This window comes from Acyrthosiphon pisum, chromosome A1 (assembly GCF_005508785.2).
Source record: "Acyrthosiphon pisum isolate AL4f chromosome A1, pea_aphid_22Mar2018_4r6ur, whole genome shotgun sequence".
NCBI lineage: Eukaryota > Metazoa > Arthropoda > Insecta > Hemiptera > Aphididae > Acyrthosiphon > Acyrthosiphon pisum.
Window position 1 is genome coordinate 134,491,889 of NC_042494.1, and position 26,599 is coordinate 134,518,487.

The 26,599-nt window shown below is 30.5% G+C and overlaps 1 protein-coding gene across 1 annotated transcript in view; it reads left to right on the plus strand.

Moving 5' to 3' along the window:
• The window catches only part of LOC100165402, a 41,177-nt gene that overhangs the window by 5,786 nt on the left and 8,792 nt on the right, over positions 1-26,599 (plus strand). Inside the window, exons 2-4 of the mRNA XM_001949313.5 lie at positions 17,175-17,279; positions 25,350-25,482; positions 25,764-25,900. Coding sequence (XP_001949348.1) covers positions 17,189-17,279; positions 25,350-25,482; positions 25,764-25,900 — 361 coding nt within the window. The 5' untranslated portion in view covers positions 17,175-17,188. The remainder of the gene's footprint in view (positions 1-17,174; positions 17,280-25,349; positions 25,483-25,763; positions 25,901-26,599) is intronic.

Genomic DNA, 26,599 nt, shown 5'->3' on the forward strand with positions numbered 1-26,599 from the left:
TACAAATTTTAATATAGAAATTAAAAAAAAAATATTAACTAATTTAAATATATATAATTCATTTACTTTTTCATTTATAACTATCAAATATAAAGTGTCATCATTGGGTGGCTTCTTTACTCACTTTTTGTATTTTTTATACTCATGTTTATCTGTACCTTATCATATATGCTTATTATGTCATCTGATATAGATTGTATATTTCGACTTAAAAAAAAAAAAAAAAACTATTGGCATACTAATTAATATTGTTTTATACTTTTTAATTTTATGTGTATCATGTTTGGCATATGTAATTGTATAATACTATGCATATTATATATTATATTTCAAAGTATCTATTTATTTATTTTTTTAATTATAAGAAAGTGAATTATGACATAATATTACAAATACAACTGTAGATATGTAGAGTGTAGACACATATATAAACATGTTTAAAATAATTTGTGAAGAATGCAATGAATTAGATTTAATATTTATACCAAATTTCTGTTAAAACATCTTTTTTGAACCTGAGTGCAGTTCGACCATTACCTATTTTTTACCCTATTTTATATGAAAATATGTGCTTAACACTTTTGCCTTTTTCCTCTTAAAGACCCTTTTATGACATGTTTTTAATAATATGTGGGTATAATATACTCACATATTATTAAAATTGGTATATTTAAATATTTTCTATATTTTATAAAATGTAATATTATCTCAGGCTCATGATTAGAACGCGTTTTCAAATAATATATTATACACTCTTATATAGTATACGTATATAGAACGTCATTATAGAGGTTTAGTTTGACCTAAAACTAGAACGGAAATTATAACTTTTTTTAATTTTAACGTTCAAAATATTTTAACAGTAAATTTTTAGACAATAAATTTGTAGGTTAATTATCATTACAGTTTATTTTTTTAATCATATGTGTTCTTCTTCGTAGTGTTCATACATAATATAATATAATATATGTATAATGAATATTGTATAATGAAATTTTTAAAGCAAATAAGTAATATTGAAAATTGTTGGCGCGTGTAGATTCCAGAGTATGCCCGAAAAAGTGACCTATAGTAATAAGCATAATAATGAAATAATTACGGTGTGTGGACCTATGTTTACTGCTAAACATTAATTATCTGGTTTAAACAAATACTTTGGTACAAATAATAAATAATGAGAATCTAATATGTGTGACAAGTATTTTAGTAGGTACCTACTTCACTTTGGTAGGTATTTCAAAAATACATTAAAATAGATTAATACTAATTACAAACAGTTTGATCAATTGAAACATTTTGTAAGTAGGTGTAATTAAAAATAGTATATTACCTAATGTACGAGAAAATCAGATTTTTTGTCTTAAATACTAGAATAAATTAAAAATGTTAATCCATAAGTTACAACTTACAAGTTGGTTACAAGTTATAGCTTATAAGTTATAACTATGTCATAATAATAAAATCGTCAATATAATTGTTTATATTAATAATAATTAATAACTATAAAGATTTATTTAAACATTTTTCAATAATATATCATCAATATTATTCAAGACAACAAATACGTTTGAAATGCAAATCATGAAGAAAAAACACTTGGTTTTATTATTTTCCTGTTTGTTCTACAATTCATCCATATTGTATTTTTTCTTTTTGTGTATTGTAATTTGTAACGATAAATTAAGGCCAATGAAATCGATTTCGGCAAACGATCGTCCTGAATAATATTTCTAGTACAAATCCATTTTTTTTAATTTTTTTTTTCACGTACCTATACATCATCTTGTTCACATTGGATGTTTCGATATTATAGGCAGGTAGAGGTATACCAATTAATCTGAAATCGTCAGTTTTCACTTTTGAACTAAAATTATTATTTGTCAATCAATCTTAAAAATGTACATGCTATTGCAAAATAATATTTTGTAGCATTTTTTATAATAATATATCATTAATGACGACTGACGAGTTAATAATATTATAGGTTTTAAGATAAATGTTTTTTTTTTTTTTTTGTAACAAAGCACATCCAGGGAGTGTCGGCTTCTCATGGCGGCCCTCGTTGACTTCTAATGACTGGTCGTAAATGATAAAAAAAGAAAAATACATTTATGTATTATATTTGCGTGCTTGTGTGTGTGTGTTTGTGTGTGTGTGTGTGTGTGTGTGTGTGTGTGTGTGTGTGTGTGTGTGTTTGACTTCGCAATAATACACCTGCAGACTGCAGTGGGTTCGTGAACAATGAAATGCGTAAGGTCGAGAGGGTGAGCGGGTATACACATTCGTTACCGTAATGGAATTCGCACCGCACATGAGAACCGACGACGTCGTTTACCTGCACCATTCGAGGGGGGAGTTGTTCATAAAAATTGTTTTGAACTTAACGTTTTTGATCAATAATATTTTCTTTGTGTGGGGTTTAAAATAAAAACACGCATTATTATATTATATATGTTTCCAAGCAATTAGTAACGGAAACCAGGCGTATCCATTCATTGTGGAATGTGAAGTTGTACGATAGGTACCTATATATTGCAAAAACTTAACGGGTGTTATTACTTTCCAGGGGAAAAAAACGAAGAACATCGATGTGTACATTATAATAGACCACTTAATTAGTTATAGTCGCCGCTGTAAAGTCGGTATTTTACGGCGGAAAATTCGCAGAGTCAAATGTGTGTTTCAACCATTTGAAATTTTATAAGTACTAAGGCTATTAATACCTTTGGTCAGTGACGGCGCCGCACCCAAGGGGTGGACTAGTGGTGCTCATACCTCCCGGGGAGCTCGTCTGCAAGTGTCGAATTAATCAAAAATCGAAATCTTGATTTTTTTTCAATTGCATTTTTTTTGATTATATGTATGTTTTTTTAATAGAATAGTTGCAATAAACGAAGTGTGCTAATTTATATTGCAGCAACGGTTGCAAGTAGTAATTTTATGATTTTGGCCTCTGTATGATTGATATTTACACTAAAATACCTATACTTTTTATACATTACGATAATAATACGTAGGTTTGTTGTTATTGGCGGGTGTATATACCGGAGTCTGAATGGACAAAATTATTTATACGTCGATTTTTTTTTATTACCATACTTAAATGTATGCACTAGCATTATGCACATTTACATTACTAACTGCACGTTCCATAATTCATGTGGGAATATCGTTTTGGACCGCAATTGTACGTTTGTGCGACATATATGTTTCCAAATAGAAAAAAAACAACCAACGATTACGCGCATTGTCGATGCAAATCCCAAGTGGATTAAGACGTATGAAAAAAAGAAAATGATTTGTTTTGTTTGTATACGAACCAACCAGCAGGATACTTTTGTAGTTATATTAGACCCCCTGGACGGTGAACTCCATATTCTTCGTCCTCCTAATTAGCTACCTACACCAGCTATACCATAAAATAAAAAATCAGAAGTCTTCTTGTTTTCCCAACATTTTGCTTGTCAATCAATATTTTGTTCTATATATAGGTACACATGGGCATAGAGTGATAAGTGGTGTACTGCATATACTGCATAAATTGCATAAATTGCATATATAGTATATATATATATATATATATATTTATATATACACGCACATTTACAGATATGTACTATGTGCGCACAAATGGATATTATTAGATATATTTTTATTTTTATTTTGAAATATATGTGATTCACAAACGAGTGAATTAATGAAATAAATTTAAAACAATATGTATCGTATAATATATTCTCATGTAGGCATAAGGTATAAACTAAACGCAATGATTATAATATTTGGAATCACTTATTGGTCTAATTAAATTACTTCTCCTTTGAAGACTCGAAGTTAACTATAATGTAGCTATGCTAATTAATTTATTATCTCGACTGCGCCGTGAACAAACAATATTTGTTTCTCTGCTCGGCTTTTGCGTTGAAAATTCCGTAACTCCGTAATTCAGTCTTACCTATTTAATACGAAAACATCTGCGTTTAATAGAAGCTCGGGAATGCAAATAAAATGATAAATCTATTACGATAAACATTTTGCCGTGTCGTCTATATATTATAATGATGGGTTAAAAACTTTTTGACGATTTCAAAAACGAACCATATGTCGTACATGTATTATACTGTAACGTAAACACTTAATAAATAAAGAAGCAGAAAAAAATACAATTTTCGATAAGTAGGTCTCATAACATAATAATATCGAACATTCCACGCGATATTATACCGAAATCAAACACGCACAGATATTATTTTCGATAATAATACGTGTGTCAACTGCCGTACAAAATATTGTATTTAAACCAACACAACGGTATAATATTATATATATATATAAGCTATTTAGTGATATACTTACATATGCATCTTATTTTAACAGGTTTGCTGATATTCCTTTTGTGTTCGTATTATATATATATGTACGTATACGTACAATGCGAGTTGAAACTTGATCAAAATATTTGTTCACATCATGAATATTATTTATTATTACAATCGCTCAATATTGGGTACAGGGTACTTATATTACTTAGCGATCTCTTATACAGCTATACTTGTAAACGAGTATAAATTGATGACATTTAAATTTATTTTATTTGAGCTAGGTACCAAATATAAATACTTTTAAACATAATATTATATTTTAGGCATGCACATGGGGTATGGCAGCGATGCACCTGCATACCCTGAACGGCATGAATGAAGGTTCGTTCCTCCCGAAGATAAAATATTATTATAAGCGGTCTATGGTCTGTATTGGTCTATGGTCTATGAGTTTAACACGTCTATGAACATTGTGAGTTTAATATTCATAAATTGTTTATTCATAATTATTTAATGATAGTAATAATAATAATATTATACTACGACATATTATAAAGTGGGTGATTTAAGGTTTCCACTTTTGTTATCCAAGTAAAGTAAAAAGGTTCATTTTTAAATTAACGTAGGTACTATATGATATTTTCATAATTTTAAACACTTAAAATAACCTTTGTGATGTTTAGTGGTGGTGTTTTGCGTACCATGAAAAAATAGATTTGCGCATTCCTGTATATGATATTAAACAAAAGGTATACTTACCTTAAATTAACGTATAATATGATTTTACTTATTCTTGTTAAATGTTATACATATCTTACGTTTCATATTTTCAATTAATTAGATCTATAGATTAGAAAACAGTGTAACCTCCACGTAAAGTTTTACTTTTATGAAATTTTAAGAGGCAACACACATTTAAAAAAAAAACATATCGTGAAGCAGCTAGGATATTATATTATAATACGTATTATTCGTAGTATTTGAACACTAAATAACAGTTATTCTGTGTTTTTAATACATAAAAATTAAATTTCGGATGAGTTCGCACTACATAGGCATTGATTTTAGAATATATAGATTTTATATTATTTAAAAAGTACTCATAAAAGACCAAATTCTATTTTTATTTATCGAAGTACTTCCGGAAATATTCTGCTTTAGAAATTAGAATAAGGAATTAATAATGCATGTTTTCGTTAAATAAAGTATACAATTTAAAAAAGACGATGATAAAAATAATAGCATTTTTTTTTTTTTTAATCATTTTATTTTGTAATGAAATTATGTAAAAAAATATTTTAAAAAACGTTTATAGTCTTTGGAATAATGAGTGTTATTCTAAAAGAATCATCTAGTGTATGTATTTTTTTTGCATAAATTCTACACAAGATTTTTGAGTTTTAGAAACTATGTTCCGATTAGCATAATATATAATATAATATACCTACCTAATAATATCTACTCCAGTTGCGATTTGTATCGATCAATTATCCTGCGCAGGAGGATTCAATCTACACCACGGCATGATGAGTGCATGACGTCCAAAATACGCGTACATATACCTATATACCTATATTATTATTACACGTTACACCCAGACTATATATTATAATAGAACTAGCGGATATCATATAATATTATCCGAAGATGATTTCTCGAAACCCCGAAGAAGACGATTTCATGATTTGAGTCAAAACCGATTAGTTCGGAATCTGGAATGCGTTTTTGCGATTGACCCTGTCCGATACTATATCGACGACGTGTCGTTTACTATATTGGCACACCGCACACGTCTTGATTAGTGAAAACAATCGACAATCGATCATTGCAGTTATACTCGCCGACATCCACAGTCGGCAACCGCCAGGACAAAACGATCAAAGACTCGGGATAACCTAGAGCAGTCGTCGCCGCGGTGTGTGTGTGTTTAGTCGGAATATCGCAATGTCGTTGACATCATCACTGATGACACACCGTGGGGTGTGAAAGAAGACCGGGGGAGTAATTGGTTTTGATTTCCGTAGTGTACCTATATAGTTATATTATATTGTATTGTCGGGAATACACGCCGGCCAAGCTCAACCGGATTGTCCATATAAAATACACATGCGCACACACATACTTTAAAACTGTATTCATTAACTATTCGTTAGAATTTTGATTCAGGGAAGTACCAACATTTTCAAAAAAATAGTACACTAAATAATTTACCACCGCACGGAACTTCTCACTAGTAATACAAAAAATCTCAAAAATTTAAAAATATGGTCTGAGTTCAAAAATTAAAATTTTAATAAATTCTTTATTATATTATAAATGGAATGAAAGGGAGGTACGCATGTTTAGCGTATCACACGGTATAATATTATATATGGGTAGTGGGTATTGGCTACGCGTATAACTTGTTTCCAGAAGTATTTCTATTCTCCCTCTGCCGTGAGATCTCGTTCGCCGTACATAATTATACGTCAAATGACATTTGACAGTGGCAATTATTATCGTTTCAGACGGCGCGGCGTAACGATATAATAATATTATTATACCTACCTAAATAGATGACGATATTGCCATAACATATAATATAATAATACATATCATAATATATATTATACTTATATTACATAGTATATACCTACCACCGATACCCATACCTAGGTATATAATAATATTTATAATGTTTTTTGTATCATATTATAGGTAGGTGCTGCACATACATATATATAATTTACTATCGATAATAATGTAACAATGTCGCGAACAAACACACGTCATAATACACGCGCATATATTATACCTATATGCATTATTATTATAATATGCTTGTGTGATATCCGTCGTTTAGACGTACCGACATACAGCGTACCTATATTACATAATATTATTATTATATACGACTCGGCCCCGGCCAGGTTAATGTCCGTCGGTTTTGTGGTACATTAGTTCTTGTGGGAAACCGGCGGCGACGGAGTGCACACATACACCATACATGAGTATATATTATTATTATAATATAATAATATAATTTTATTATTATACAAGTATATGACGTACACTTTTCCTAGACTGCTCCGCGTGTATCGTCGTCGGAAAAGCGAACGTTATTACTTGCACCGTAGGTACCTATAGTAGAAGCATATTCGTCGGCAGTGACTCGCCGGAAAACTAAAATATTATATAAAACACGATATAATCGTCAGCATTATCCACGGAGGAAAATAAAAATCTAACGATTATCTTAACATCATCTCAATTGCACGAGACACTGTGTATCTGGAGCCAACAAACAATGTATTATGACGAACAACCAAATTAATTATGGCCTCGGCATCTTACGCGGGTATTTACTATTTTTTAAGACAATATACATGAGCACCTATATAGTCACTGATAATTATTAAGTTCGCATACGGCATATGGACGGCTCGTTTGGGTGTTATTCGATGCAATAATATAAAATAATGATAATATGACAATATATAATGTGTGCCATCTCATCGTCCTTACTCCTACCCCGTATCAAATTAATAAATTTATAAACACTTCAAATATTTAAAGAAAATCGTTTTCGAAAAACGCATACAATAAAAAATGAAAATGAATTACAATTCAATATGGTTTCAATATTAGGTAGGAACCTATAAATATATTGGTTCATGCGGTTGTTGATTGTCGGTGAACTGCGTGGAAATGGTACGAGAAAACGTTCATGGAAAATCGTTTGTGCGTCGTTCTTACAAAATATAGGTAAAGGTATCTAATTTATATTTAAACGCAAAATTATTGTTGAGCATAATATAATAAAATTAAATAAAAGATGATTTGACCGTGATAATACCAACATTTTTGCTGCACTTTCTACTTACATTGTAAATTTGTAAATAACAATGATTAGGTGCGTGGTACTTATGTAGATTGTAGCTTATGGGTACCTATGTTGTTATATTGTATTGGACTGATTATTGACAGAATAGTCCGATTTGAATCGGAGCGTTTACGGATGCAAAAAAAAAAAATGCCCAGTCATTATAGTTCAATTAAACCTAAAAATATTCATATTATATGCTATAATAACATCATCGATGAATTCGTCCAAATCCAAATGGTCGGATAATGTTCGCAAGACCACCAGTATAAAAAATTGATTTTTGGTGGTAACGCATTATTAGTTAATACTTACGACATGATTTAAAAACCATAATTAATGTTATATTCACATTTGGTACCAACAGTATTGCAGGAGCTGTATAGCAGTGACTGCACCGTAAATCACGGGTGAATAGTGATACGGTATGTTCAGTTTTGATTATTAAACGTATTCATTAACTAGGTCACCACCATCGTATCATTCAAATATTTTTTTATCCACTGTGTTCTAGTGACAATTTAATGCAAACCAATGAACAAAAGACCATCAAGAATAATTCGGGGCGTTTTACTTTCTTCTTCCTGACAGCCTTTGTAATTTTATACAAAAACCAGAAGGCTCGTATAGTCGTATTTATATTTGTATAAAGTACCTATATATAGCTATTATAATGATCCGTTATATTTGATATTTCACTTATTTCTTTTCATCCGAAAATACCTACATATTAACCAGACGATGAGCACATTCTAGGTCATTTGTAGAGTAATGTTCGAATTTCGATTATTTATTTATTATAGTTTATATACTGGCACGGCATGTTAAATGTGATTCGTATATGATTCGTGACTATGGCTAGTAGTAAAAATCAGAGTATCAGACAGTATTGACAGGTTTCACAAATTATGACAACATTACGAAAAGGGAAAAGATCGTATGTTGATCGCATAGTTGAATGTTGATTATGTAGGTATCGACTGTAAATATGAAATGTCCATTATAATTTTAGATAGGTATTTGATATTAATAATTGTTTTTAATTGTTATAAATATAACGTTATGTAGTTATTATGATTGTTTAAAAATTAATTTGATCAAAGAAGATCGCAACAGCTGTTATTTGATGGTTACAGTGCGGTAAATAACACCATTGATTCAATTCTGAAATAAAATATAATCAATTATTTAAAATTATTTATAAACTTTGTTTGATAATTTGATTCATTTATGATAAAACATTATCATTCTTGATAAGTAATCTAAAACAATGTTCTTTCCATTATCACTGCCCCTGTATTTAAATTTGTAAACATTTTTTATTATAATTATTATAATAGTATTTTAACGGTGTATTGATTAGTTATTGATCTCCATTGGTAATTGGCAATTGTTTCGTTTCAGTAGATATAGTAACTAGAAACGGGAGTTGTGTGCGGGCGCTAAACGATGCGAAAAGAAATGTAGGTAGGTAAATCGTGGGGGACGACTGTGTACGGTGTGACCCAGTAAACGAATGCCAAATAGACAATAATATTGATAATAACAATAATAATAAAAAAAAATAAAGAGATAGAACTGGACCATAATAGTATAGACTATAGGTACTACCTACGTACGGGCAGATGCCATTTTAATAATGATGACGTTCACTGCCGTATTCATCAGTAACGGATTCATTTATGTTCACCTAAGAAAAGAGAAGATCATGATGGCAGCTTTTATGAATATATTGGATCAGATTAATTTGTCACGCAGTAAATAAAGAATGGTCAACTATATTACGGTCTACAGACCTCGAGACCTTCACCCATATATAATATGTATAGTATATTCTATACTGCTTCAATGTCATTATCTACCTATCATTAATCTACTCTAGTTATTATTACTATACCATTCGTTATATATTTTTATGTCACAGTTTCCATACAAACTGTCGAAAATCGGATTATCATCGAATTTTTTAGACATTATTTTAACCGATATAACCAAGTATAGGTACTAATAAATCATCAATGAATAAATAGTGCAACAGGTTAAACTTTTTTAAGCATAATTTTAATAATTATTGTTTATAATATATAGGTACCTAATATTATAATTACCTATCAATTATATTGATTAATATTTAATACCATGCCACAATGTAGGTATAGGTGTTACACTGTTACATAATCTGTTTTACTTTAATTTAAAGAATAAACATATTATATTATGCAGGTGGACCATGGTAGGTTTGTTTCATAAAATATTTGTATTTGTAAAAAACTATATTTTTGTTTTAGACGTCATCGTCGTTTAGTGTGAAATCTATAAATTCATATAGTATTATAATTGTGACCATAAACTATAGTAGAACTAGATATTATCCATCGTATATACCTATTGCTTTCTCAGGTAGTCGAGTTGAATTAAAAGTTAAAACGACCGTCTGCTGCAACTGCAGTATGATATATGTGTGTACTCCTCCTTTGTGTCGTGTATATATAGGTACGCGTTAGAGTCTGAACTCGTATTAAATCAAAATAAGATAACCGAGATAAAATTGTGTCGATATTGAAAAAGAAATTGTAGAAATTATTATAAATGACCGCGCTGGCGCGGAGTCATCGTAGATCAAAGATAATATAATACGTACTTACAATATAAGCCGCCGCTCTTGGAATATCGTCTATTGAACTTCAGCGTCTCTGCGAACTATAAATTCAATGTTGGTATTTTTGTAGCGTCCGAACCCATAGATATAAGCCATGGAAAATGTATAGGTGCCTCCTACCTGTAAGATAAATAAAATCTATGTAATATATCATATTATTATCGTAAAATATAATATTGTGTCGCGAAACGTTAATAGCGACAATTGCAGTAGCTGCGAGCCGTTCTCTAAGTCCAACAACTTTGGTTTTATTTGCCTATATGACCTAACGTATACTCTGCTGTAGGCAGTGTCGTGTTAAATCATTATATTATTTTTTGTTTTACTCGTTATTAAACGACACTACATGCATAACATATAATAACGAGCAACGAATAATTGGCAGTTGGCACTTAATTAATAGTTAAAATAATATTAGCGGTATAGCAATAACAGCTAGGTACTCGTATGATTTTCCGCTCCAGGTGACACGATGCATATAGCCAACTGCTTCTGCAGTGACACCATACCGCAGGACGCATAATATAATAATAAACCCACCATTGATATTCACGCATAATCACTGATGCGATGATAATAATAACCAAAAGACATACACCGTATACGCGCGAAACCGTAGAAGAAACCCGTTAATTCCGTTGATTATAATAATATAATATTATGACGTATACGTACTACCTAGTACCTATATATTATTATATTATTGTTTTTTTTTTTTCGGTAACTCAAATTCATTGGTTTTTCTTGATAATTCGTGCATTGAATGATACCGAGAACAACAATAGTAGGATGAAAAAAAAACTAGGATAAACACAGGGACAAAAGCTTTTTTATATATAGGTAGGTATAATGTTGTGCGCAGTCCGTTTCGCGTGAGTGATATTTGGTACCTACTACCTAGGTATCAGATACTGCAGTGAAGAATATGATGTATCAGGGTTAATATGAAAATATAACGTCACGTAACAGATTGTCAACAACAGGTTGGTAGATTATAATATTATTAAAGATATAATGGTATAATTAATGTATAATATACTTAGCCACTTGAGTACCGCCTACTTGTTGGTCACGAGGATCAGTTAACCTCTTGTATGGAGAAACCAATATTGATTTGCTTAAACATTTTGTTAAATTCGGTTAAGAATTATTTTACAGAGTAAAAACTATACATAGGTACCAGTTGGCAGTTACTAAACTTGGTCAATTAAAATTTTTAAACAAAATAGTATAGGTATTACATTTCATACAATGTATTGTAAACACGATTTAAATTAAATTAAAACTAATTAATAGGTAATCGTATTTTAAATTTACTAATGTAACACTACTAGAAAATGTACCTGATATAAAATAAACTGAAATAAAAATTGTGCATATATAATAATATTATATAATGAGAATTATATATTTATATTTTCATTTTGTGGTGAACTTTGATTGTATATTTTTCATACCTAGTTGTGTAATAAAATATGTGCATATGCACTGTGCAGGTTTTTATTCAAACAAACATTTTTTTTTCAAAGTATATTTCCTTTTTGTGTCAAACCTGAAATGGCATTTTATTTTACGGTAAACATGGGTGTAATCAGTGGCATATATTTTATGTTTTATGGACGTATTATTAAATGCCTTATGATGGGTATATTATAATAGTTGTAAAGAGTGCTTCAAGCGAGCACGACTGGCCATCGGCTATTAAAAAATCAAACACACATTGGTTTATGGCTATAACGGTAATAAAATAAATAACAGAAGCAAAGGTGGGAAAAAAACGTTGATTTAATCACGAGCAACTCATAAATATATTTACGGAATAAGTACATATTTTGGATACAATAATATACCTACAAACCTCAAGGCGCGCGGTGTCTCTATATCTATCGGCTCGGCGGACCTTATGAAGTTATGAAAACCGTGTTCGTGTGAAGATTGCATTTTTTAAGAATGATACATGACGGTGAGAGATTTGAGTTTAATTTGTATTGTGTTATCTGAACATGGTCTGAGAACTGCAACATGGGTACTTCCCTAATAATAATTCAGCCACTGTGGGAAATCAGGTAGGCAATAATAAAAAAAAAAAGTTTTAATCAGTTATTATATCAAGAAACGCATTAAATGTTGAAAATATATTTTTACATATTGAATACAACATAGGATGCGTTGATGCATCCAGAAATTTACTTCTAAAATCTCAGTACCTAAAAATGAAAATGATATTTAAAAAAAAAACAACTACAGCTCCGTAATAGATCAAAAGTTATAATTATTTTGACAACCATACACGACCGCATACCAAAATACATAATAGACAAATTATTAATCAAAATATTCATACTTGGTGTAGGTACCTAGAGTATAGGTACCTATATAATATTAAAGTCTTGGATATAACAGCTATTATATATATTTATAATTTATATTACTTGTATTATGTGTATTGTCAATTGTATCATATTGCACCCGCATTTACCATCACCTACATTATATCACCTCCATTACACATATATGTCGTATATATTATATATACGAATAATATATTATCCTTTTTAATCGTTAATGTTAATTGTTAAACAAATAACACACAATATGTATAGTTCGTATTATAATATATCTATATAAATGTATACTTTAAGTTACAAATACTATCAAAAATATCCATCATATTTTGAGAATGCTTGAGTGCTTGACTAAATCATGGAAAATCGCATATCCTACATAATATAGAGATGACCTCGTCAAATTAGAAAAAAACGCGCCAACGGTATTGAACTACGTGCCCAGGTCTCTTCGGTTCTGCCCATGTTGCAATTACCGGCAATCGAGAAAACCTAATTAAATCAACAGGGAACTTATTTCCAGTTTTCTTCCTCTCGCCGATCTGACCCATTTTTCTCTGGTCTGCCCGCCAGACGACAATAATTGCTCGGCGCTTTGCGCAGGGTGCAGGACGTCTGTGCATAATGTCACGGAGCATTGTCTACGTGAACTCGATTTTTCAATTGACAATTTTCGTTGAATTTATAATTCTCGACGCGTCTAGTCATCGTCAAAACTGCAACTTCCAGGTGAAATCGTCATTCAGTCCAATAAAACTCTTCATCGCGCCATTGTATTTGATTTTTATATTTGAAGGCAGAGCTCACCATGGCTGCTTCTCGCCACCACCTGTGTATATATATATATATATAGGTACACATAATAAAATACGTTATTACAGCAACCCGAGTGTGACAGATGAACAATTATTATGTATCGTTCTATTATTGCGTATATACGCGCGGAACGGATATCGTGTAAATTCTGATTGCTACAGCCGAAAAGAATAACATTGAGCCGGACACCACCACATGCCCGTGCCTTTATTATTTATTATTATTATCATTATTATATTTTTGTGGACGGCTTATAACAACTCTCCGCAGCAGATCCTCGAGATTAACGGTATACCGTCACGTCGGTACATGGTAAAACAATAGCTTTGGTACACGTCGTCCGAACAATCCAGATATCATTATACGGTGTACGGCCTGCCACTACTTGCCCCTCCACCACAATACACTTCCGCCGGGCGCAGTCGCTAATATAATTAAACAGGGAAAAATAGCCGTGTCGAATGGACGAAAACCTATGGTGTGGGGGTTTCACTATATAAAGAATCTTCAACGCCTTGACTGCGGCCGAATATTATTCAGGTCGAATTCGGAAAACGACGAAATTTCCTATTGTGGAAATGGCAACAGCCAACACTATCATTTTTATTTGGTCCATTTGATGTTATATTGTAATAAAAATCCAAGACGATCGCACGACTCTAACTAGGTACCTGTGCGCCAGATCGTAAACCGGAATACCGGATTGTTTCCCGTGGTGTCAACGTCTTTATCGAAATCACCGTGAGTTGACCATCATCGTGATTATATTATTATATTTAGGTAGGTACCTCCCAGCCTAGGAGGAGCCTATACAGTAACTGTCGTCGGAATAAATCAAACAAATTTATTACGACGAGTTTTCGTCTTTATTCGACATTTATATTACTATAACTAGTATAACTCGTGTAAGTTGTACGATTAAGCGATTGGGCTTTATTATTTCGTTACCCGCGAGAGTGTATTGCTACAATAATGAATAAACTATATAATATAGCCAGTGCACTGACCCAGTTCAAAGAGAGTTTAACGCCCCGTCTGCCAATATAAATACCCGCATGTCATACGTCAATTATTATTAAAGCAATTCAAACGTTAATGTGTTCCATGCACGGTTACACCTTTAAAAAAATTGCCGTATAATTTAATTTGTTCGTTTATTTAAAAGAACTTTAAATCCATGGCAAATATTGTAGCACACTCGCGATTAAAGAACAACGATTTTACATAGACAAGACAGCGTAAACGACTATAACTCGAGTCTTAAATATAATACACAAGTTTTGACTTTCTGCACATCGTATCATAGCAGCGTAGCACAATGAATCCAGACAAATATCGATTTTACACTTAAATGATGAATCAGAATTTTTATAGGTGAATTTAAATAATTGAGTTCAATAAGTATACCTATATGTCAACTATAACATGGCATTATTACCTATTTATAATATGTATTGGATCATTATATTATTTTGGTCAATTTAACCAATTAAGGGTGGGAAGGCTTAGTGTTATGAAAACGTAGTAATAGGTAGGTATATATTTTCAAAAATAATTTGTATCAATTTATCACGTATTAAAATCATGGATGTTATGTCACATTCCGTTATTTTTTAATGCATTCTTCTACAAAATATTTCTTTAATCTTTCTATAGAGATTGCTATAATTTAAACATATTTTTATTAGGCAATATATAGGTATACCGTATACGTATTACGTTTACACTGCATCCGCTATGATAATAACACCGGAGGTGAATGTAATTTTTGGGATCAACTTGTTTTGGCAGCGTAGGTATACAATGAACAAATCAATCTCATTACTATATCTACATGTTTTATGATCGAAAATAATAACAAAATACCTTGTTTTTCCATAACTCAATATAGGTTAAATAAATTCGCATTTTCGCTAAAAAATTATTAACGTTTTATTTAAATAGGAAATCCTCTTTTTGAATTTTGGAAGGAATAATAAGAAATTGAAGACTGTACAACACGTGACTTTTTACAGAACCATCGAACTCGAGGATGAATATTTAGGCATAATATTTCAGTTCAATTTACCGGATGAATGTCTACAAATAATTACTTGGTATCGGAATCGAATCGGATGCGGTAAAAACATTGGATTGGTCAGAAACGTGAATGGACACGCAGAGATATATCATATTTTTTTTTCATTGAGTTATGCATTTTTAAAAATATTTTCTTAAGCGGAAAAATCGATTTTTTCAAAGCTTCTATATTATTATATTCTGTTATTTTTTTTCATCACAAAAATTATGTCCAGCAATGGGTACGTCGTTCATACGTAGTTCGTGAATATACGTATACCTATACTGCAGACAGAAAATGACATACGCGGCTACCGATTTTCCGAGATAGTTCCTTGAACTCGGCACAACGATTCGACTCGATTTGTACGGTCACTCTGGAGAATTCCGTTTATATACATATACGAACAGATAGAGAAAACAAAAAATTATTAAAAAAAAAATTACATAGTTTTTAGTATAAAATATGATTGGTATTTTGTGATTCAAATCATATACGGAGTTTTTTTCACGTCTGACAAATATTCAAGCAATATTTTAGTAGTCTATTCAACCTGTGATTAAATTCTAAAAATAAAAAAACAACCATAACTTGAAATGTTATATATTATTATTTATTATATTATATAGATGACATTACGTCAATGACAATTTTGATCTACGGGGTACGGACATTTTGAATAAATTACAAAGTCAAACAAAATAATAGGTATATAATACGTACATTATAATATTATGTGAAAAAACAACATACTTACATACCTAACATAATATTATAGTAATTTCTTAATCTTCGAGTGTAGCCATTTAGGTTTTGTGTATACGCATACCTACCTACTTATAAAATGATATTGTTGTCTGACACTGGAAACGATTATAATTTATATTGATGAAGGGGTTAGTGGTATGCCGACTATAATTATTGGAACATTAACGGGAATTATTGAACTTATATAAATCCTATTCCTTATTATTATATTTGAAAGTATGTTATATTATACGCATTGTCGATAATATTTGAAATGTATATAATTATGTAAGCGGTTAATGGTTTACTGTTTAAAATGTATAGTATACCTAAGTATTTTAAAGTGTGTTTATTTATATTTCAGGAGTCGTTTAAAATATGAAAGCTGCCGGCGTAGTGTTACATTCCGGTAGTTGGTCGAGATGGTCACTGTTCTTACTTTTGTGGACAAACTTTGCCAGCGTGCTTGGTATGTATTATAATATTTTACTTTTTACTAAATAAATCGACAAATAAACGTAGGTAGTTGACAATGGTTAAACCCTTATGTAGAAAAAAAATTATTTTTCTCTTCACTTGAAAATCGAAATAGATATTTTCTCCAAGTTTGTACTTTAAGAAGATTTTTGGATATTTCTTAGAGTGCTTTTACTTTTTGCGAAGAAAAAAATAATGAAAATAGTACGTTTCACATGAATTTATGAGACCTATTTGAATTTTTTTATTCTAAAAAATATATGTACTTTGAAATATTCACACACATTATTACCTATTTGTAAGATTATATTATAATAGCTTGTGATGGATAATATTTATAATGGGTGAAAATGAATATGTTTTCAATTAATTTACTATCGATGTTATGGATTCTCAGCTTTGGTTTGGACATTACAGGTTCTCAAAATATTTTTTCATAATCGCCTGATAGGTATCTACTAAATATCATCTGGGAATTTAAAATTACAAATAACGTCATGTATTTGCTTGCGTCGTTGAAAGTTCTAATATAGGTATAGGTAATCACTAATAACTATACCCATAATGTATCCTTTCACAATATCATCCCAATGGTCCCAATACGCCCACTATAGGTTTATAAAATAATCTCTATAGGTACATGCATTTTTATTTTCTCATATGCGTAATAATTTGTTCAAGGAAATTTGGTGTATACCTTTATTTATTTACAATTATAATATTATAACAGATTGTAACCTAAACATATCAGAATTAAGAATATCATAATATAATTATACGCTGTAGGTACATAATATACTATACCTATATACTAGGTACTATATACGGTGTATATAGTATAATAATTGTATATGTTATGTATGAGTGTATAACTGTATAAGGCAGAAGGCAATTATATTATGCGTAAAGGCGAATATATAAAATATTATATAGGCATAATATATACCACTACCGCATATACGCGATTTAATGTGAACGGTTTTTACTTTAAGCTTTTGTAAATCCCGAAAACTGTATTCCACATTATATAGTCGTTATTATTATTACGAGTGTGCGAATGTGACACAATGTAATATAATAATATATTATATTATTATTGTTGTTGTCGAATGGGATGACTGCTGCAGCAGTATAGGTACCTACGGCGCGCGGACGGCGGAAACGGCGACACTGGCCGTTATAATATTACATATAGACGCACCTGTAATAATATAATAATATACAGACATTAATAATAAAATCGTGTGTATGTGTGTGTGTACGGTAACTTAAAAATGTACAATTGGATTGTGTGAATCGAACTGGGAATAGAAGATGTTATGACGACGCGTATAGAAGAATATAACTACTTGAAGACAGTGAAAAATAAATAAATTCCAATAATACCTTCAGCAGCTAGCCACCTGTACATTATTATTGTATACATACCTACTCACACACACACTCGCGGATCCGTGCAGCTTATTAGCGACGTCCGATTGTGTGTGCTGCAGATGACAGACGGACGCGAAATCGAATGGGAATCGATGAAATAACACACTCGTGTCGGCCGTCTATATATTATTATCGAGCGTTATTTTATATGTATACATACATCATCACATATGGGATAAATAGGTATACAATAATATTTGCGATGTGCATTATTATATGAGACGTATATATCGTCGAGGAGACAATTGTGGCGGGGCCGTCTCGTCGAGACATCTATGATATGTATTTGGTGCAGTACCTATATAGTATAATATATATATAGGTATATTTGTATTTGTGTGTGTTATAAAACAAGACTGACGTGACGGATTTATTTATTATTATATTGCGTTAGGAAATAAGACTATAAATACGACGACGATATATTATATATATAAAAAATCCCGTCTACATCTCGATAATATAAGTTATAACGCAGTCCAATCACACACTCACACATACAAAATAGGTATATTAATAAAAATATGATTTTTAATATATTCATTTATTAATCAACGTCATGTTCATGTCTGCTCGAAATAACAATATACAGCATACCAGGTGAGTGTGTTCTAGTGGTGGTTTTGAGAGGAACAGTGGTTAGGTGCATGTGTTATGTGGTATACGGACCTGGGACTTGGTTGATTCCTCTAAATACGTATTTATTAAAAAAACAAAAATGTATGATAATTATTAGCAGTAAATATTATAAACGCTTTAAAACATAATACGATAACAATCAAAAGGTTAGATATATCTACTCTTAAATAGTTAAATGCACCCACTCTTGGACAGCTTTCAGCAAGAAGAAGACGGCCATTTTTTGTGCGATGTTACTAAATTTGAACTTACCCGCCCTTGTAAATGTTGTCAAAACTGTTACTGGTGTATTATAGCAGACACATAGACTTTAGCTATCACCGAAAAGTCGTCCACCGGTAATTTGCAATTCAAACGTTCCTGTCACGCGAACCGATCATGATTTATATGATATTTATATTATATTATATTAGTAGGCGTACCTATATTACCTACCTACAGCCATACACAGTACCAATATTACCTAGGTATATTATGTTTATAGACTTCCGGCGGTTCTAGCTCTCTGCAGGTATATATGCCATATTGGTGTGCAAGTGCAACGCAAATCGATACGTAAAAATATTGATTAAATTACTTATACTAGGTACATTAATTTATCGTTTGTATATTATTATAGAATATAGATTATACCACGCTGTGTACTGCAATGTACAGTTTATCAGTTAAATCAGACGTTTACTGCAATAACACATTTCTATATTATAAATTATAACGACATCGCGTACAGTCTAACAAACGAAACATTACACTGCTGCTCTGTGCTATCAATTCGTGTATATATAATATAGAGGCAGGTACTTACGCTGACTTCCATACATCCGCCCCCGTACAATAAAAAATAAAAGACGATTTTTGACCGGAAAAAAAATTTTCACGACGACGTTATCCGACGTTTTTTATTTTTCATTCTCTTTCGTTTTTGCCGTCCGTATATAGTAATATAGTAATATAATAATATAACAACCACCACTGACACCGGCCGTGTCCGAACGACGTTGATGTGTACAGCTAAAAGTACATTGGCCAAAGAACAAAGCATAATATAACCACGGTACGCATAATATTCTTTGGTTCCAGCTGCTGCAGATCAATATTGTATTGTATTTATATAGTCCTTCAAACTATACACCGAATTATTCGTGTTTCTATCATCGTAGTGTTGCGATATTGTAGTTATATAATACTGTGTAGGGTTTAGTGATAAGCAAAATATTGGATTCGAGTGCGTATACCTTTATATATACATTTTTTTTCATTCTGCACATCGCACACTCTTCATTGAATGTATTTTTCAGTGCAGACGAGTCAACGAAAATACACGTCGTTGTACGAGGTAATCGAACTAGACTCCATATAGTAGTTATCCACTGGTGCATGTTAATGGAAATCAAACTCTGAAGGGTTGATTAATTGCTTGTTTATTATTCGTTTCATTTAAACCAGCACTTGTTTTTCAAATATTTTTTTGGTTCCTCCCAATATGGCATTGCCGCGGTTCGATTCGATTCGGTGAACTCTACAATATAATATACTCACTTGGTCCCGACATTTGTTAAATAATTAAAATTGCCAAAACAGCAAAACAAAATAGGTACGTTATGGGAAAAATTACTTATTAGTCAACAACTCATCAGTCACGACGAAACTGACAGTTACATTTATAAAAATGATACCAATTTTCTTATTTTTTTACATACAAATACTGGGATAATGAAAAAGGCAATTAGATTATATTGTTCGTACATCACTTTACTGTTTTATAAAATTTATAAAACCATACCTATAAAAATTAAAAAATTAAAAAATTGTTAATAGTTTATATAATATTAAAACTATTAAAGATAAGTATTAGGTAATATGTATAAGTGATGCACGAAGTTATTGAAAATGCAAACGATAAATATACGTGATTATCTTAAAATATCTTCTATAATGTAAAAAATTAAAAATTAAAATATAATTGTATTTGGTACTTAAGAATAGGAGTATAGGACATTAGGGCCTAATAAATAATCTGATTATACCTATAACGTCTTATTCATATGTTATGGTAAATTAAAATATACTTTAAGCTTCAAAGTTTATATTTTTATTGACACGATTTCAATTATAGTACTTACATATATTAAATATACAATTTAAGAGTTATAGCATTTTTATACTTTTAATCGACGTAACATGATTAATTTGTTAATTTAAAGTTAAATATTAATATTTCAAACTATTTCAAGCCATTCATAGTAACCGCATTAAAATCCCAATAATAATATTATCGTGATCGTCGACTAATAGATAAAACTAAATGCTGAAACCACCTGCACGATATAGTTCCTTTGTCACATATGGAACCAAAGTTCCTGTACACGTTGTATGCAGAATGCATGTGTACAAAGACTGAATATATCTACTGCGAAATTAATAATAATACAATATAAAATATTACATATAAATATGTATATATTATGGAAAATTGAAAACATTGTACCAATATTTCTTTTTTCAGTACGTCTGAGTATAATTTATAGTCTCCGTAAATGACGAGAATGGCCAATTTTCTTTGATGTGTATGGTGTATCCACCTACAGAGTACAGTTATACTATATTTGCCACATGTAGTGAAATTCAAAAAACCTATTAATTTTATTGTTATTATACATAGTTCAGAAATAAACGCTTATTATTTTTATTCACTATACATACATACATTACTATTACTATTATTTATTTTTTATGGAAACATCATAATATTCCTTTAGGAATTTATAATGTCAACGGCTCCAGCATAGTTTTTCCTAACTTTTTGTCAGTAGCCAATTTTATGTTATACACAATAATAATATGTATATCGCTATCGGACAAATATACAGACGAAAAGTTATTGAAATAATATAATACGTCTTAAATAAAATTTAAGCAAACAAATAAATAATATTATTATTATGTTAAAATTTAGAATAATTACTAAATGTGTGTGTATAGTGTATACATATAACATATATAGGAATGGTATATAGTTATAAGATTGATTTCTCTTATAATAATTGGATATTTGTTTATTTTATTTAGATACATATCCATCTATTTTATTATTCTTGTCTTTCATACAAAAAAAAAATAGACTGTCCAATTCACTGTTTTGCAGATTCGTTATTGTTTTACGTTTGTTTTCTCTTCCCAAGAAATATCATGAAATATCTATAATGGAATTTTAAAATAAAATCAAAACACTTTTAATTTAAATTAATAAATAATTTAATGTAGTATTCATTTTTACTATAATATTTGGGTAACAAAAGTTGATACAATTAATAATATTAATCTTAATATAAATTCAAAAATGTATTTAAATAGTTTTATTTCAAAATAAATATTTATTATTTATCAAATGTTTTTACAGAATAGCCTTTTGTTATACAGATAGGTAATGACTAATGAGATACACAACCCACTTTTTATATTAAATAAAATAATAAAATATATATTATTTTATACATTTAAAATACTTACTTACGGTATCTGTAATATGAATAGGTTATATAATATTATACAAAAGGTTTAAAAGAATCGCAGCACTACATTAGGTACTTTATGATTGATTTATCTAGTTATCAATAGCCAATAGGTATCTATAGGGAGTAGGTATACTACATAATAGAATTCGTCTTTTTCCCTATTTTCCCTTTTTTAACAAAAAGATAAGTCCAATATTGAAACAATATTATGTAGTTTGTATATTATTTATTTTTTTAATACTAAAATTCAATTAAAATCATTTGGTAAATTTGAACATTACAATAGTTATATATAATAAAAATGTAATATACGTAACATGTGTATAGTTTATTGATTCATCTTTGGTAATATAAATCATTGAATAGATAATAGTCAATAAGTCATATTTTAGAATATTTTTTTAGAAGGTTTTAGTATATATTATTTAACCTTAAATACTACATCAAAACAATGTTAATTTTACGTTAAGTCGATTAATAAAGATAAAGATGGTTGTTCAAATCGTTTTCAATAAAAAAAAATCCAAACAAATCGTGAATAATATGGTCAACGTAATTCAGAGATATAGCAGAATTCTAATAGGAGGGTGACGAACTCAAAACATGTCGTTTGTAATATTATTATCTATCACATATTATATAGGTAAATATATTAATGTTTAAATCGATCGCGCTTTAAAGTCAGCATAGTGTATTCACACCGAGAAGTGTAACCGATTTTTTAATGTGGAAAAAAAACGATTTGTTCATCCGAATCTATTCAGGATGCACACGTCGGGGGATCACACTTGCGGAAAGCAAATCTAATTTTTGGTGTTTACATTTTTTTATTTATTTTTTATGACGCGATTCGTCGATCGTCTTCCTATACTTACACGCCGCCGTCACTGTGTATGCAATGACTTTAGTGATTTACCATTATTATCCGTGTCCAATTACTATGGTACAATTAAAACTACCAGTCCGCGGTCATGGACCGCCGTATACGTATCTACGATTCGCCTTCGGTCGTGGTGTAAGAAAATAACGATACAACGCAGTACATACCTACTACTTAGTAGTATCCAGTTAATTCGACGTTCGTTCATATGTTCATTTCAATACATATCGCAAACAATTAATGATGGAATATCAAACGTAGGTTTAAATTGTTGGAATTAAGTTCACGCGTCGTCTATAGATACATAGAAAATAGGCATACCTACCTATAGGTAAACGAGTAAAACCAAAACATACCTACAATTTACCATATAGATTTTATAACTCAGAATATAAAAGGTATGGTGGAATCTTTGAAACTCCCTACCATGTACCACCATGTAGGTACCTATATGAATTTGTAAGGTCAAATTGCACTTATTTTTGTCGAATTACATTCGTTCCGGTCATTACATAGAACTAATTTACTAACTAATAATAATTTGGATTTTTACTATCTAAATTGTATTGTTTTTATTATAATGATTACATTTATTTAAGCTGATTAAGTTAAGAAGATGTCCAACTTGTTGACTTGTTTACATTCATTTCTGTTAGATCCCAGAGCCCAGCCACATTTATAACAAAACAAGTCGGCAACATTTGATCGGCTGACTAGTTTTTTTGCCTTATTTTTGAACCCAAGTGCAATTTGAATATTTTGATATAGTTTTAAGCAGGAGTGCAGTTCGACAATACTCACATGAATGTTATGATGAATAGGTATTATATATGTGTACTTACTTACCTACCTACGTCCTACACTAGTCGAGCATCCGACTAACATTGCAATATACGTAGTATCAGGTATATCTATTATACATTTTTAACAATTATCGAATACCCATCTTATTGAATTTCGGGTTAAAAGTGTCGAAGTTAACAATCGATATTGCCAACCCAATTCTCGTTACGAATAGGAAATGGATAATTTTCACATCACGGGGTGTCATTTGGCTGCCCTAGATGCATAAACCAATTTGTCTGCGTAGGTACGCCAATTGATATCTGGCAGCACTCTGGTAATACCTAGGTACCAATATTATAATGGGGGACATCTTCTCTTTTCGCTCAAGCCGTGATGGCAGTACAAAAATAATTAGGTTGTAGGTTATTAACGTCATTTCATCGACATACCATATTCGGTCTATAAATTTTCTGGCCATAAATTAATACATATTTATTACTTTCTCCGTTTTCAATACAAGAGAGAGCATGATCTGTATGAGAATTAAAAATATAATTATAATTTTACCTTGCTTGACTGTTATAAATTGATAATATACATATCGTATTAATATTTTTCATTCCCATTACAATGTGAAAGATTGATATAATAATTACAATCCAGATTCTGAGTAATGAAGTACATTAGAAGAAAAAAAAACTATTTTTATTTTTTTCTTCGAGTCATCTGTGACCCCAGTATTGTTCAATAAAAAATATTTTTGTTTGACATTATATTTAATTTAATAATTTTTTTTTTTCATTTCTAGGTCGAACCGCTTTTGAAAAACTCACCGAATTAGATTACAAAGGTACGACATATTATACAGTAAAAAACTTGACGCTGTATGAGTGCCAGGGATGGTGTCGAGAAGAGCCAGAGTGCCAAGCAGCTTCATTTAGGTAAAATAAATGAGTACAAGAAAAAATATTTGAGGAATTAAAAGTTGAATGAGTTTAAAATAAATTAATTTTAGTGTAATTATGGTAATAACTAATATTATATAATACAAATTACAATTCATTTTTTTAACATTTTATATTGTTAGTTAGTTGATTTAATATTTTAGTTGTATAATGTTTGTACCAGAGGTTTTTTCTACTGTAATAACATAATGGATCAACTTTAAATGGTTTTAAGGCTTAGAATTTTTGAATAAAATATCGATTTGATTTAATTTCAGTTTCGTCTTAAACCCGCTGACGCCCATACAAGAAACCATTTGCCAATTACAGAATGAGACAACTGCGAATAATCCAGCGGCAACCCCTCAGCGTTCCGTCAACTTGTATTACATGGTGAAAATGCAAATACGATCTGGTTAGTATACATTAAAAATCATCCGTTATTGTAATGTCTAGATGAATTTTTATAACCTATACATTATTATAAGTTAGATCACGGTTTAAATAATATATAGTAGTACCTATATACCTATACACCGCACTCCATATCATCGTTATAATATTTTACAACGTTCCTGCTGCATGAAGCTATAGGTACGTATCGGTATACCGTTAGCTCTGGAATTTCATAGCACGCGGCGAATTTCTATGGGTTCCGTGTCCATTTCATCCACCTCCGCGATGTACCACCGGTGTTGGGATTTTTGATCACGGCCGTTCGTTATTAATAGTGATTTATCCGTAGATATTTTATTGTATATACATACGTGTATTAGTACCTCCATTATAATAATAATATGTACCTATAATATCTAGGTCTGCGAATGTATAAGTATATATTATCACCATTGAATGCGATAAAAAGTTATATTACTGTGTAGGTTAACCATACTAAAAATAAAACTATTAAAGTATCTACAGACTATAGCATATTATTATGAAAGGTCTAACCAGGACCGTGTAATATATTATATTATATCTAATATCTGCCATCTTAACGCCGAGCGCTTATATAGTCGTTTAGCGTGAGCAAAAAGCATCCCGTTCTTAAGAAAATAGTGTCCGTTAGTTGTTTTTGTGTTGTGATCAGATTTAGCGTAGCGTGACATTATAA